Consider the following 13,784-nt stretch of genomic DNA (forward strand, 5'->3'; position numbering starts at 1 on the left):
ATGGTGGATTCGGAAAAACGCCCCCGGCTCCACAGGCAGAGCCTGCACTGCCTCACCGTGCACAATCGCAGGACTCCACGGCCCGCAGGGACCCTGCGCCGGCAGAGGCGGGGGGGTCGGGGCAGCAGGAGGGCGCACAGCCTGCGTTGCCGCTCAGCTCGGCAGCGGCCACGGTTTATCCAGGGCCGTGAATTAGCGGCTTAGTGAACTGGACCCCCAGAGCAGCTCCTAGCCCGGTTGCATATGCACCTGGATCTAACTTCTTAGCCAGCGTAGCGCCAGGCGAGACTGAACCGAGACTGCCTGGGTGTGGTCTGCTGCCCTCCTTGGCACTGGACTGTTCTGCGCAGTCGTAGAACCGAGCCATCGACCTTTTAATACAGCATCTGCCTTTGCTGACAGAGTTACCGAACCTATCCCAAAGGATGGAGGACCTGCTCAGCTTGTTAGAGCGGCTGCTGCTGATGCCAGAGCCACCCTGCCGTGTGGGGCATGCTGGGCCCGCGCTGCCGGCACCGCCCATGCCGCCCGCGGGAGACGCGGCTCCAAACCAGGAAGCGGCGCAGCCGGCGGCGAACCCAGAAGTAGCGCTGCCACAGGAAAACCCGGAAGCAGCGGCGGCTGCGGAGCGGTGGCTGGGGGCAGCAGCGCCGAACGCGGCCGGGGAGCGCGAAACAGGAGCGGTTTCGGCAGCGGCACCGAGCGCCGGCACAGAGCAAGTGACGAGCACGGTGCTGAGCACGGCCGTGGAGCAAGGGCCTAGCGCAGTGCCGGGAGCGGCTGTAGCCCCAGAGACGGCGGCAGCAGCTCCAGTACCGGCTCGGTCGGGACCGGCCGACACGACCTCCCATAAAGAAGCTGCTGTTCAAACTGCAGCGCAGCCAACTGTAGTCTGTGCTTTCTGTTCTGGCTCTAGCAAACTTAGCCAAAGTGCTCCTCTCCGTCCATCTCTGTTCGCTCCCAGCGTCTCAGAGTTGCCTTTGCCTGATGACTCATTGTCAGGCAGTGAAGCAGATGAGGTTCTGCCCCCAGGTTGTCAGGCGGCTGTAGCCACGCAGCAAAGGAAAAGGCTGTGCCGGTCTCGCCCCTGGACCTTTCAGGACTGCACGGTAACAGTGCGTCCGACCCACTACAATCACTTCTTAGAGTCAGTTAAGATGCGAGCATTGGAGGAGGGTGACTGGAGGTTATTGGAAACACTTGGAATGCCAAATAGATCTGAGGATTCTGGAGGTAACCGAGAAGCTGTCACACTTCATCCACAGGCTGTGCCAGAAGTTCAGGATGGTAGTGACTCCCCAAAAGGGGAGATCCAAGCTTTCCCAGTGTATAAGGCTCTCCCAAATTCAGGGGAGCATGAGAAGCATGAGGTAGTTGCTTGGAAGGTTGCCCAGGATCTGCAATCCAAGGTGGCACAATATGGGCTAGGTTCTGCTGAGGTTATGCAGATAATAAGGGTGATAAATACAGATTTGCTTTCTCCATTTGATATCAGACACTTAGGTCAAATTCTATTTCAACCTGTACAATTTACAGTTTTTGAGAAAACCTGGAGAAAGCTGGCTGACAAGGCTGCATTAGGGAATATGCAGCTCCCTGCTGCCTATCCTAGACGGACAGCAGGAATGGATGCTTTGATGGGGACTGGTCCCTTCTCTGATCCCAGCCTACAGGGTACTTTGTCTTCTAGCATCCTGCAGCAAGCTCAACAGGTCGGCATGGCTGCCCTGTTGAAAACCATAGAGTTGTCTGCGCCCAGAAAGCGATATACTGAAATAGTTCAAGGGAAATCAGAGTCATTCCTCTCCTTTGTAGAGAAAGTCACTGCTTCTCTCGAGAAGCAGGTTGAGGATGACAGGTTAAGGCAGATGTTGTTAAGGCAGTTAGTGAGAGATAACACAAATGAAGAGTGCAGAAAAATCATAGATGACTTGCCAGGGGATCCTGAGGTAACAGACATAGTCGAAGCCTGTGCTAAGGTGGGATCTGGGAACCAGAAAAGGCCTGCTTTGACCATGTTCCTGCAGCCTGTTCACGCATCTTCTGGTTGTGAACCAAAGCAACCAAAACAGGCGAAAAAACAGAAGCGGCCTAAGCCGAGCCGAGAAGAGAACACACCGATCCCCCAGTGCAAGAGGTGTTGGCAGGCCAGGGCATTGCTCGGACTGTTGTAGATCCCAGACTCATGCTGATGGTCGGCCTTTGTTGGGAAACTTCTGCCGGGGTGCAAGGAGGGGGAATTGCTCTCCGATGCAGTTGCTCCCCCAGAGAGTGGCACAGGTACAGGCACAGGCCTACCCAGCCACCCTAGAGACGGCACCCAGGGATCAGACGGGTTTGACGTCCACACCGCAGCCGCAGTCGTCTTAGACTCTAGCGGTATTTATAAGGTTCCCTTGGATGCATATGGACCTTTAGCCCAGGGATCCAGTGCGACGCTGGTGGGAAGTCCTGACGTTGCCCATCAAGGAATCTTAGTGCACTCAGGAGTTATTGACGCTGACTTTAAAGGTCAGATTTGCGCTATGGTCTCCACGCAAAAACCCCCTGTAACTATTCCTGAAAAGACCTGTCTTGCTGAATTAGTGCCTTTTAAGTCTTGTGTCCCCAGGATAGAACAACCAACTCACGAAGATAACGGCAGTGGATCTACGGGACTTCCGCAGGCCTTCTGGACTGCAGACATCTCTGACCAAAGGCCACAGATGACATGTACCCTGATCCTGCCGAACGCCCGTCCACCCCGGATTCAGCTTCAAGGTTTGATTGATACGGGTGCTGATGTAACTATCATCTCCTTCTCTGCGTGGCCTCCCTCGTGGACTTTATCCCAGTGGGATCGGCCATCACAGGATTAGGAGGAACTACACAGAGCTATTTAAGCGAACGGCCTGTGATGGTGAAGGATTCAGAGGGGCACACAGCTACAATTAGGCCTTATGTTGCTACCACTTCCCTTAACCTTTGGGGACGGGACGTGTTGGCAGCTTGGGGTGTATGGATTGGGACAAATTTTTATCAGGGGTCACTGTGCGTAAGGGCGCATAGTATCCTACACTGCCTTTGCAGTGATTGATTAACCTACCAATCTGAGTCAGGCTCTGCTCAGTCAGTTGGATTAAGTGCTGTTATCATGGCTTTTGAATGATTCTCACAGGAACCTTTGAATTTGGTTACTGAAGCCGACTAGCAAAAGCTTTGTATACAACTAATCTCCTTACAGAATTCAAATAATCCTGTTATTTTGAATCATTTTCTCTCATTGCAGTCTGCAGGCGAGAGACAGCTGCCCCGGGCAAAAGTCTGGGCACAGCATTTACTTACTAACCAGTGGGAAGGCCTGCATGAGCTTATTGTTTGGGGTCATGGGTATGCTTGCGTTATACTGGGGTATGGTGGCTACCTGCAAAATGCGTTCGCCCTGACCTACGGCACCAGAGGCAGAACAGGCAACCTCCAAATGATGGCCAGAACACCAAACATCCAAATGGCGACCAGAATGTAGATCATCAGCCTAATGACTCTTCTGACGATGACCAAGATGTCGACCGTCAGGCAGATGGTCCTTCTACAAGCAGAGACTGGGATGGTCCTTCCACAAGCAGAGACTGAACTTTAAATTTCTTGCTATGGAGTCAGATAGTTAAAGCCTTAAGGACATATTTAGAATTAATAACTGATGTAAATTTCTATTTAGGATTAATAGTAGAGTTGTTATCAAACAAAAAGGGGGAATTGTAGATACAAAAATGCCGCTAGCAACGATTTTCTTGCTATTTTCTAAGTCCGTGAGAGACTTTTCTCTCTCACAGAAGAGGTAGCAGAGTTATGTAAACACCCAAGCCACCTGCAACCTCAAAAAGTCTTGTTTATGGTACAGTAGAAAATATTTTGACAATGGATGTTTTAGGATTTTAGCCAATCACCCCAAGGGGTGGCTGATCCTTTGTCCAATTAGACTATGAAGAAAAAAGTCTATAAAAGAGTTTGTAAAATAATTAAATAAATCAATCTTGCTGCACAATTCCTGCCTGCTGGATCTTCTCTCCTCCTCCTCCCTATGGCTGCGGGACACGGTGATATACCCTAGGGCTCAGGCCTGCGGTAATAGTGGTGGTGCTGCTGTCTTTCCCACCATAGGAGTTGGAGATAATTAAAAGTGGTGGGGCAGAAGAAAGAGGGGAGAACTGATTTACAAAGTACAGTAAATAGTAGATGCCAGGAGCTTTGACCCTGCAAATGTTAAAACAACTCCATGGGGGGAGTCATTGGGGCTCTCGAGGACTGGCAGAGACCTTCCTCAAGATGTTCTGCTTTGGGTCTTTTTCTTTTAGCAAAACGAGCTATTGAGGGGTGCCTGGCTAAAGCTAATAGGCAGACTACAAAGGAGATTGCAAGGAGGGGGAGTGACATCCTTTCCAAGGATGTCGGGTGTATTTTGCTGAGATGCCCTGGGCAAGAGGTGTCAGGAAAATTAATCCACAAACACCAGAGGTTTATGTCCAAAAAGGAGACAGAGGAGTTCTGTTTATTAAAATAAAGGGAGAGGTCATGGGCATTTCCCATGGGGTCTCTCATATTGTTAGGAGGACACATATTGTTTTTATCCTAATTTCCTGGCCGCATATCCTTCTCTCTTTCCCCATTGGCTGAGGTACTTGAGAGGTACAGACTTCCCAAATCGCTTAATACAAATCCCCTTTCTAAGGTGTACCCCACCCCTATTCTTTTCCTTGTGTCTCTGTTCTTTTTCTCTAAATCCAGGGATTAGCACAGTCTTGAGTGAATAACAGTCTGTGTCAATTAGTGGAATTCCTATGGAATTTATGGTTCCTCCCTTTGCTTCTTTCACCTCTCAGTATCTGGCTTTATCTACCATCAGGCCCACAGTTAGTTTGTGAAGACACCTCTTTGTCATTCCTTTCAGAGGGCTTAAATATCCTCCGGTAGTGGTATGCCGGCTGGTAGGGTGGCGTTTCTTGTTGCTTCAGCAACTTATTTGATCAGTTAACAAATGATTTCTGAATATGGGATTGTGAAGGCAGTGGACTCGGACATGGGAACTCATTTTGCTGGGGGATCCTTCAAAGGATTATGGCTGCTTTGAGAATTCAGTGGGACCTCCATACCTCCTGGCACCCTCAGAACTCAGGTCAAATAGAAAGGATGAATGTGTCACCGAAACTGCAGGAAAAACAAAAAACTCTCCAACAATATTTTTAGTGCTAGAGAATCAAGGCATGACTTTAATCTGGCCAGGATGTGTAACAGAAATAATTCCACCCACACATTGCCCGGGTATGCAGAGAAAATCATTCCATGACACAAATTTTACTAGATTTCCCCCATACTTTATACAGTCAAACCTCATAGAAATTCATTGATTCAATGTTCATTGGTCCCAAGTTATGCAGTTCGTAGTGTTTGGTTTCCTATTGCTTACAGATTTCTTCACCTCCGAGGCTAATTTGGTCCTCATTCCTTGGTTCGCTTATCAGTCTTTTCCGGACCAGGTGTCTCTCACCATGCCGGGGGCAGTGTCTGGGGTTGATGGTTGATGTTCGTTAATGTCCATTGAAGGTTACTCATCTGTTGGTATCTGTGTGTCTGCTGGCTACTCCCAATCTACGTAGGTGCTAAAATCATCAGTTTTCGGCCGGTGAAACAGAGTCATTTGAAAAGAAACTTCAATTCCCTTTTCCCCTGGACAAAGGCAAACAAACCTGACTAAAGTTACATTCATTTTTTTTTAAACTTTGTATCATTTCCAACATCTGCGTCTCCTTTATGGACACTCCCTTTTCATAGCGTGATTTTCTATACAAAGGGGACATACTAATCCATGGGCTATCCAGAAAACCATTTGGGTTGGCCCTTCTAGAAGGATCAGCCTGGGCTTTGCCACTGCTGAATGTGTGAACTGGGGGGACACCAGACACGGGGAGGGGTGTGGGAATGGGGGCTGGGGTGTGATGTGTGAGAAGGAAGATGTGTGCTAATGTCTTCACAAACAATTTGATGGGTGTTAACGTCTTTGAAATGGGTCTTAATGTCTTTACTGACTTTGGGCAGCAGTTTCGTTGCAGAGCCCTGACAGCTTGACGCCTGAAACAGACAAGCCGGAGTTTCTGAACTTTGGGGTAAAATGACAGGTTCAAGAAGGGATATCGGATAGGCAGTTCGGAAAGGCTGCACCTTCCTCAGCCAATGGGGAAAGGAACAGGACAACATGCGGCCGGGAGTTAGGATAAAAGGGAGGCTGCATCCTCCGAAACCTCGAGAGAGAAAACCACGGGGGTGTGTGCCCCAATGCACTCTCCCTTTTCTCCAATAAAGTCGAAGACTCATCTGTCTCCTTCTTGGACATAAACCTCTGGTGTTTGTGGATTTTCCTGATATGTGGGTCCTGTGCAGGGTGCTGATGACAGCAGTATCTTGCAGGTGGCCGTCTGTGCATCTGGTGCCCGTGAGTCCTGAGTGTCCTGTGCCTGCGTCCGTATGTGTCTCTGGGACCCGTGTGTATGCCTCTGGGACCTATGCTCAGCTTTGCTGCTGCCTGAATCCACAACGGGGAAAGCAGCAGGCACATCCTGGGCCGGGGCAGGACCCGGCTCCGGGGCTCCGGCGGCTGGACAGAGGATTCCGCTGGGTGTGCTGGGCCGTCCTCCCTACCGCCGGGCTGGGACAAACCTGCAGCCGGGCAGCCGGTGCCGCCGCAGCTCCGGGGCAGCCGCTCCGCCCGGGTCGCCGCGGAAGGGCGGGGGCGCGCGTCGGGGGCGGGACGGGGGGCGAGAGCTCCGCCTGTCATTGGTGGGATGTGCCCCAGGGGGAGGCGACGCCGCGTTCTGATTGGTGCTCTCGCCACGGGGCGCGGTGCGGGGTTCGCTCTCGCGGGAACTGGGTGCAGAGCGGGAAATTCCTCCCGCGGCTCCGCTGACGTGCGGCCCAGGCCGGCCGGGATGGGGCTGCGGGACGGCGCCGAGCCCGAGACAGCGCGGCGGGGCCGGCGGCCAGGCGGGCCCTGGGAGCCGGCGGACGGCGCGGGCTCCGGCCGTGACGATGCTCCCGCGCTGTCTGCGCTCAAGCGCCTAGAGCGGGCACAGCGCACGGACCGGCTGGACGCCCTGTTCGGCTTCGAGCGGCCCACGGAGCCCGGTGAGCGGACGGGCTGGCTCATCAACATGCACCCGGTACGGGCCGGCGCGGCGGGAGGCGAGCAGGCAACAGATGGGGCACGGGGAGGTCCCTTGGGGAGACCCCTGATAGGGCCTGGAGAGGGGTTTCCCGCAGAGACACCCCAGCCGTACCAGGGATGGTAGTCCCACGGAGTTATCGCCGGTAGGGCTGGGGGCAGGGGTCCTATGGGGAGGCCCCCTATACAGCCCGGGGTGTAGAAGGAGTCCCACGGAGATACCCCCCATAAGGCGTGGGGAAGGGAGTCCCCTGGGGAGACCCACGGTAGGGCCGAGCGAGGAGGTTCCCACAGATAGACCCCGACCCGACTCGGGGGTGAAGGCCCAATGTCCCTACTGGGCCTCCCATGTTTCCCTGGCCCTACGGGGAGGGAAGTCCCGCACAGAGACCTCCGGTAAGCCCCGGGCAGAAAGGGTCCCATGGTGGGGTCCCGGGGGAGTCCCATGGAGGGACCTTGCTGAGTCCTCGTGCCCATGGGCAGACGGAAGTGCTGGATGAGGACCGGCGGTCGGTGAGCGCAGTGGACTACTACTTCATCCAGGAGGATGGGAGCCGCTTCAAGGTTGGTACCGGGAGGGACCAAGTGGGTTCGGTGTTCCAGGAGGGGAATCTGTCACCATCGTCTGTGTGCTTCTTCCTAGGTGGCCCTACCCTACAAGCCCTACTTCTACATCGCCACCCAGAAGGTGAGGAGGGGCAGGGCTGAGCTCCCCAGGGAAGGAGACAGTATCTTGGGGAGCTCAAGACCGCCTGGGCAGGTTGCTTGGGGATGATCTCCTCCCAAGGACAGGGGCGCACTGATCAGCCCCCGGCTCTCTTGACAGGGCTGTGAGCGGGAAGTGTCCTCCTTCCTCTCCAAGAAGTTCCAAGGGAAGATTGCAAAGCTGGAAACTGTCCCCAAAGAGGACTTGGACCTGGTCTGTATCCCTCTGTGGGGGTTTTTTGGACCTTGCACAGCTCTAGTGATGTAGGAAGGGATGAGCAGGGAGAGAAAGCAGCATGCTTAAGTCTCCTGGTGCTGCTGTGGCATCTCAGAAATGTGTTTATTATGGCTAATTGCTTATCAGCAGTAATTACATTCCTCTCCTTGAACATATCAGCTGTTTCAGACAATGTGTTCAGGACATTAATTTCTGGAATTAAAGTGGTTGGAGGAAGAAGCATACTGCAGGAGGGGGATGCTGCTCATGTTTGATCCATTCTTCATCTTTTTCCCTGGGTAAATCCCACTTGTGGGTGCCTGCACAAGCAGTAGGGCTAGCTGGGCTCTTGCTGTGCTGCTCTTGTGCTCTTGATACACCCACCAGAATCTCTCCTCGGTGCTTTACTGTCCCACCCATCAGCACCTCTTTTTTGGCCAATCCTTCCACCTCCATCAGTCTTGTTGGCCTTCCATCCCTCTCTCATGGTGCCCATCCCTGAGCTGCCATTCTCCTGCTGCTTTGCAGCCAAACCACTTGGTGGGCCTGAAGAGGAACTACATCAAGCTGTCCTTCAACACAGTGGAGGACTTGGTGAAGGTGCGGAAGGAGATCTCTCCTGCTGTGAGGAAAAACAGGGAGCAGGACCAGGCGAGTGACGTCTACACAGCCATGCTGTCAAGGTGGGAGCTCCCCGTAGGGGATTCAGTCAGTCTCTCATGTTAATAATTCATAGAACCATGGAATAGTTTGGGTTGGAAGGGACCTCTAAAGGCCATCTAGTCCAACCTACCTGCGGACACCTTCGTCTTGACCAGGTTGCTCCAAGCCATGTCCAGTCTGGCTTTGAACACTTCCAGGGATGCGGCAGCCACAGTTTCTCTGGGCAGTCTGTGCCAGTGCCTCACCACCCACTTAATAATTAGACCCTCTTGATTATTTCCCAGCTGGCCTCAGAGGTATTATCCTGCCTGCGTCTGACCCCAGCTCTGCCTCTCTGTCACCCATCTTCAGGGTGGTCCTTCCAGCTCTGTGGTGTACATCAAGAGGTCCCAGAGCTGATGGGATGGGATGTGGTGGTATCTCTGGCTGCCTGTCAAATAGTTTACCTGTTCCCTGTGAAAGGATCCAGAGAGGCAATGCGCAACCTTACTTCTAGTTGTGATCAAGACAAAAATAATCCAACGTTTTCTGTTTCTCTCCTGTCCCTGACTCCTGCTGCCGGTGTCACCAGTGCCACTGGGCGTCCTGGGAGACGGACACGTGGGTAAGGCAGCTGCTTCCCTCTGCTCTTCCAGTGCTCTGAGTGGGGGCAGTCTAAGCACAGATGAGCAAGGAGCCTCCAGAAAAATTGCCAACCAGATGGACAACATTGTGGATATGCGGGAGTATGATGTGCCCTACCATGTTCGCCTTTCCATCGACCTGAAGATCCATGTGGTGAGTAGAGAAGAGCTTTGCTTTCCAAGTCACACTCCTGAAATGCAGAAGAGTTTTTTCTCTCCAACACCTTTACAAAAGTATTGGTGACAATGAGCTCATGTCTAGAGCTCAGTTCTGTTCTCCTGGACTTCTCCTTAGTTAATGGCACACAGAAAAGCTAACTGATTAATGCATGGCCATAGTTGGAGCCTTTCTTCTGGGCGGCCTGTGATTGCCACAGTTCCATCCCCAGCAGCTGGACAGTGACATGGGGATGTGGCCCTGTCATAAGGCACTGCCCACCCTCATCTCTCCACAGGCTCACTGGTACAACGTGCGATACTGGGGCAACACCTACCCCCCTGAAATCATCCGCCGAGATGACCTTGTGGAGCGGCCGGTGAGCATTGGGCCAGCAAGTGTCCTCTGTGCAGATGTGTACCCCCCACCACTGGTTTCTGACACACTGCCAGTGTAAAACCATGGTGGTGGCAGGGGGAACACTGGGCTTGGGTAGTGATTTTTGGGTTCATAAAGCACTAAAATGATTAATGGGGAGGTTCTAGTTCACTTACTGGGCCAACACTGGGTTTTATGGGAACCACCCTTCAAGTCAAGTTCTGGAATATTTTCTAATGGATTTGGTCCTGCCCAGGATCCTGTTGTTCTTGCCTTTGATATTGAAACAACCAAACTCCCTTTGAAGTTTCCTGATGCAGACACAGACCAGATCATGATGATCTCCTACATGATTGATGGGCAGGTAAGGATACCAGGGTGGTTTCCTTCAGGCTTGGGCAGTAAAGCCAGGAAGCAGCCTAGCATTCTCCTCCAATCCTGCTGGCTCCAGGCTTGCCATGCTGCCAGCTGTATGATGTGTGGCTGTGGGAATGGCATTAAAGTCTGGGTGATGCACAGGAAACCGAATTTTGTGGAACCCAGCCCAGGTTGCTGGTGCTTCTCTGTGGGAGAGAGACAACACTGGTATCCCATGTTGTCTCTCCATGGCCTCCATTTCTGATAGTCAATGATGCTTCAATGGATGACTCCCAAAATGTTGTTCCTCCTTGACAGAAGCTCTGGCTTTCAAGAGGAAAGCATCCCATTGTTTGGACAGCATTTTTGAGTTGCCTGTTACCCCAGTCCTCCTCACTGCCTCCTTATCATCTCCTCAGGGCTACTTGATCACAAACAGGGAGATTGTCTCAGAGGACATTGAAGACTTTGAGTTTACTCCCAAGCCAGAGTATGAGGGTCCATTTTGTGTCTTCAATGAACCAGATGAGGTAAGTCAGTTCTGCTCTGCAGAGTTTTACCTGCCTGGAGCTTTTCTTGGCCAGAGAGCTCATTCCCTGGCAGATTGCCTTCCTGGGGAACATGGTAAATCCAGCAGGGCTGCTTGTGCTTTCATTTTTTGGGAATAAGGGTAAGAGAAGTCAGGTTCAGGCTAGGTGCAGAGGAAGGGGGAAGGGTGGAACAAACTGTGTGGTGGTATCCACCGCCTCTCTGTGGAGGAAATGAAGTTCCTTAAAATACATGTCTTTTCTGTTTCATCCCAGGCTCATTTAATCCAGAGATGGTTTGAACATGTCCAGGAGACCAAACCCACCATCATTGTCACATACAACGGAGACTTCTTTGACTGGTAAGATCAGGGATGATGACTAAACTGTCAAGGTGTCACCTGAGCTAGAGGGCAGGGTCAGGTCCCATCCTCAACATCCTTCCATAGTTCAGACAGTATGGGGAAGCCATGTGGCCACATGCAGAGTGGCCATGTCCTGCACCTCACCAAATCCTGTGATCATTGGCTTGGCAGTAGGACTTTCTGAAGAATCCCATCCACTTGTGTGAGCTGCTTTTAAACCCTTGGCAATGTGGGAATGTCAGCATATGGATGAGCCCAGTCGTGGGAGAGCAGGGAGAGTGTCAAAAGAGACATGGAGGATATTGGAAGAGGTGTGCAGACAAGCCTGGGGAAGCAGGGGGAGAGAGACCACATGCCTCCCCCTACAGATGCAGGATACAAGCAAGCAGGTTTGCCTCTTGAACCACAAAATGGTTTGGGTTGGAAGAGACCTTAAAAATCATCTTGCTCCAACCACGCTGCCGTGACCAGAGACACCTTCCAATAGACCAGGTTGTTTCAAGTCCCACCTGGCCTTGAACACTTCCAGGAATGATGTGTCTACTTGTCCTGCAGGAAGTGTTCCCTGTGACCAGATACACAGATAAATCACAAGAAAAATTCTTTAGGCAGTTTGTAACAAAGTGGTCATGGAACCATTGTTGGAATGCAGGAAAATGGCTGTTCTGATCCTTCTCTTCACACTGCCTTTTTCCCCAGGCCCTTTGTGGAAGCAAGAGCAGCAGCTCATGGAATTAATATGTATCAGGAAATTGGGTTTCAGAAGGATAGCCAGGGAGAGTACAAGGCATCCCAGTGTATCCACATGGACTGTCTGAGGTACCGAATGCTGCCCCTCTACCACATAGCTTTGTCTTTATCTCTTCAGTTCAGACAAAATACCTACAGTTGTATTTGAATACTGTTATTACATTCTGTCTGTTGGAAGCTTTGTGTCACCTTCTTCAGCTGTGCAATAATCCATTTCTGTGTTGTCTTCTTCCCCTTGGCATGCTGCGTCCCACAGGTGGTGCCAAGTCTTCTCCTGAAGGGCTCCCAGGGCTGACTCTTGTCCTGCAGCCTTGGGTGTTTGATCACTGATTTGGGAGGACAGAGAAAGGGAGAGGGAGTGGGTTAAGATCTAGCCATTGGAGCAGGGAAGGGGACTATAGCCTCCACCTACCAGCCTCCTGACACAGATGGAAGAGGAAAGGACACATGGGAAAAGAGAGAACTTTGGAGTTTTATGTGGGTTTTCCCCCCTGGAGGAGTCTGGGCTCTGGAGTACAGCTGGATGTCCCTGCAGTTCTGGTGGGGTCTTCTCCAGTGGTGAAATATTTATCTTAAAGCCACTGAAGGAGCTGGAAGGTGGAAACTATGAGCAGTGGTGGTGGGATGGACAGTGGGGTTTGTTCTGGTTGGGCTAGCTGAAGTTGGACAGCCTTGTACCCCACTGTTCTTGGATGCTGAGCTGTCCTTAGTGAGAGGTCCCTGTGGTAGCTGAGGTCCCCTTCCCAATCTTGAGCCTGTTTTGAAGGTGAGGGCTGGTTTTTCTGCACAAACTGATATTTTCCTGATTTGGTCCAGGTGGGTGAAGAGAGACAGTTACCTCCCAGTGGGAAGTCACAACCTGAAAGCAGCAGCTAAAGCAAAACTGGGTTACGATCCAGTGGAGCTGGACCCTGAGGAGATGTGCCGGATGGCCACAGAGGAGCCTCAGGTATTCCCTCCCTGTGCTCTATGCAGAAACAAGCCTAGAGCAGCTGCACTATGACTGAGTCTGTAAGTTAAAGTGGATTTTGAGAAATTAACTGAATCTGTCTCTCCAGACTTTCAATGCCTTAGAGCTCACAGGGAGAAGGAACAGGATTCCCCTGAAGTGTTTCTGGCCCTGGCATTTCACTGTACATTCTCTGTATTTATTTACATCAGTGTGGGGTGAAAAACACCACTGAAATCAGAAACACCACAAAGAACTGAGACCTGCTGGGGGAACAGGAGAGGGTTAGTGCTCCGGGTGTCACAGGCAGGAGGTTCTGCTGAGGCCTCTAGCAGCTTCCTGAGACCCAAACTGGGTGGATTCTTTGCCTTCAGCTCATCTTCCCTGTTCCTTGTCAGTTAGAGCTGACATGTTGCTGCTTGATTAGAGCTAAAGCAGGATGACCTCGGAAGCAAACACATTATTCTTTACAACCTAGGCTATGGAGAAATACACCTTTTCCTGCTTCCTGCTGATGTGAGAATGTCCAGCAGGAAGCAATGAAAGATCATTGTTATTGAGCCACTCCGTCACATGGGATTGGGATTAATTTGCTTCTCTCGTTCCTTGACAGACCCTGGCCACCTACTCAGTGTCTGATGCCGTTGCTACTTACTACATGTATATGAAGTATGTGCATCCCTTCATTTTTGCCTTGTGTACCATCATTCCCATGGAGCCTGATGAGGTGCGGGCTTTCCCAAAATGATGATCTCTTTGCTGGGTGAAGTGCCATGTCTCCCATGCTGCAGGGATGCTCTGGCCACAGATCTGATTCCCACTGCCTAGACACTCTGCATGTGTGGCAGGGAGGAAAGGAGGGTGGATTTAGAGGCTACTCCTTTCACCTACAGCTGTGGGG

The 13,784-nt window shown here is 51.8% G+C and overlaps 2 protein-coding genes across 6 annotated transcripts in view; both read left to right on the forward strand.

Moving 5' to 3' along the window:
* Positions 1 to 499: 499 nt before the first annotated feature.
* LOC121662665 (testis-specific gene A8 protein-like) lies at positions 500 to 3,623 on the forward strand. 3 transcript variants are annotated; one of them, XM_042024061.1, is made up of 3 exons: positions 500 to 1,109; positions 2,598 to 2,775; positions 3,269 to 3,623. In XM_042024061.1, exons 1-3 carry the CDS (start codon positions 522 to 524, stop codon positions 3,325 to 3,327), a joined length of 825 nt encoding a protein of 274 aa, XP_041879995.1. In that variant the 5' UTR covers positions 500 to 521; the 3' UTR covers positions 3,328 to 3,623. The 3 variants fall into 3 exon arrangements, with proteins under 3 accessions (XP_041879995.1, XP_041880006.1, XP_041879985.1); XM_042024072.1 differs by having other exon boundaries at positions 2,598 to 2,760; XM_042024051.1 differs by lacking the exon at positions 3,269 to 3,623 and having other exon boundaries at positions 501 to 1,109; positions 2,598 to 3,213.
* A 3,321-nt stretch (positions 3,624 to 6,944) lies between these two features.
* The window catches only part of POLE (DNA polymerase epsilon, catalytic subunit), a 31,715-nt gene continuing 24,875 nt past the window's right edge, over positions 6,945 to 13,784 (forward strand). For all 3 annotated transcript variants that reach the window (XM_042024088.1, XM_042024099.1, XM_042024109.1), the window contains exons 1-13: positions 6,945 to 7,190; positions 7,676 to 7,756; positions 7,836 to 7,880; positions 8,019 to 8,111; positions 8,643 to 8,797; positions 9,413 to 9,554; positions 9,856 to 9,936; positions 10,192 to 10,299; positions 10,712 to 10,822; positions 11,096 to 11,181; positions 11,884 to 12,003; positions 12,751 to 12,883; positions 13,497 to 13,610. In XM_042024088.1, coding sequence (XP_041880022.1) covers positions 6,960 to 7,190; positions 7,676 to 7,756; positions 7,836 to 7,880; positions 8,019 to 8,111; positions 8,643 to 8,797; positions 9,413 to 9,554; positions 9,856 to 9,936; positions 10,192 to 10,299; positions 10,712 to 10,822; positions 11,096 to 11,181; positions 11,884 to 12,003; positions 12,751 to 12,883; positions 13,497 to 13,610 — 1,500 coding nt within the window. In that variant the 5' untranslated portion in view covers positions 6,945 to 6,959. The remainder of the gene's footprint in view (positions 7,191 to 7,675; positions 7,757 to 7,835; positions 7,881 to 8,018; positions 8,112 to 8,642; positions 8,798 to 9,412; positions 9,555 to 9,855; positions 9,937 to 10,191; positions 10,300 to 10,711; positions 10,823 to 11,095; positions 11,182 to 11,883; positions 12,004 to 12,750; positions 12,884 to 13,496; positions 13,611 to 13,784) is intronic.

The sequence above is a fragment of the Corvus kubaryi genome, unplaced genomic scaffold, assembly GCF_017639235.1.
Source record: "Corvus kubaryi isolate FWS band 111438036 unplaced genomic scaffold, C.kubaryi_AGA036_p1.0 127, whole genome shotgun sequence".
NCBI classification, from domain to species: Eukaryota; Metazoa; Chordata; class Aves; order Passeriformes; family Corvidae; genus Corvus; species Corvus kubaryi.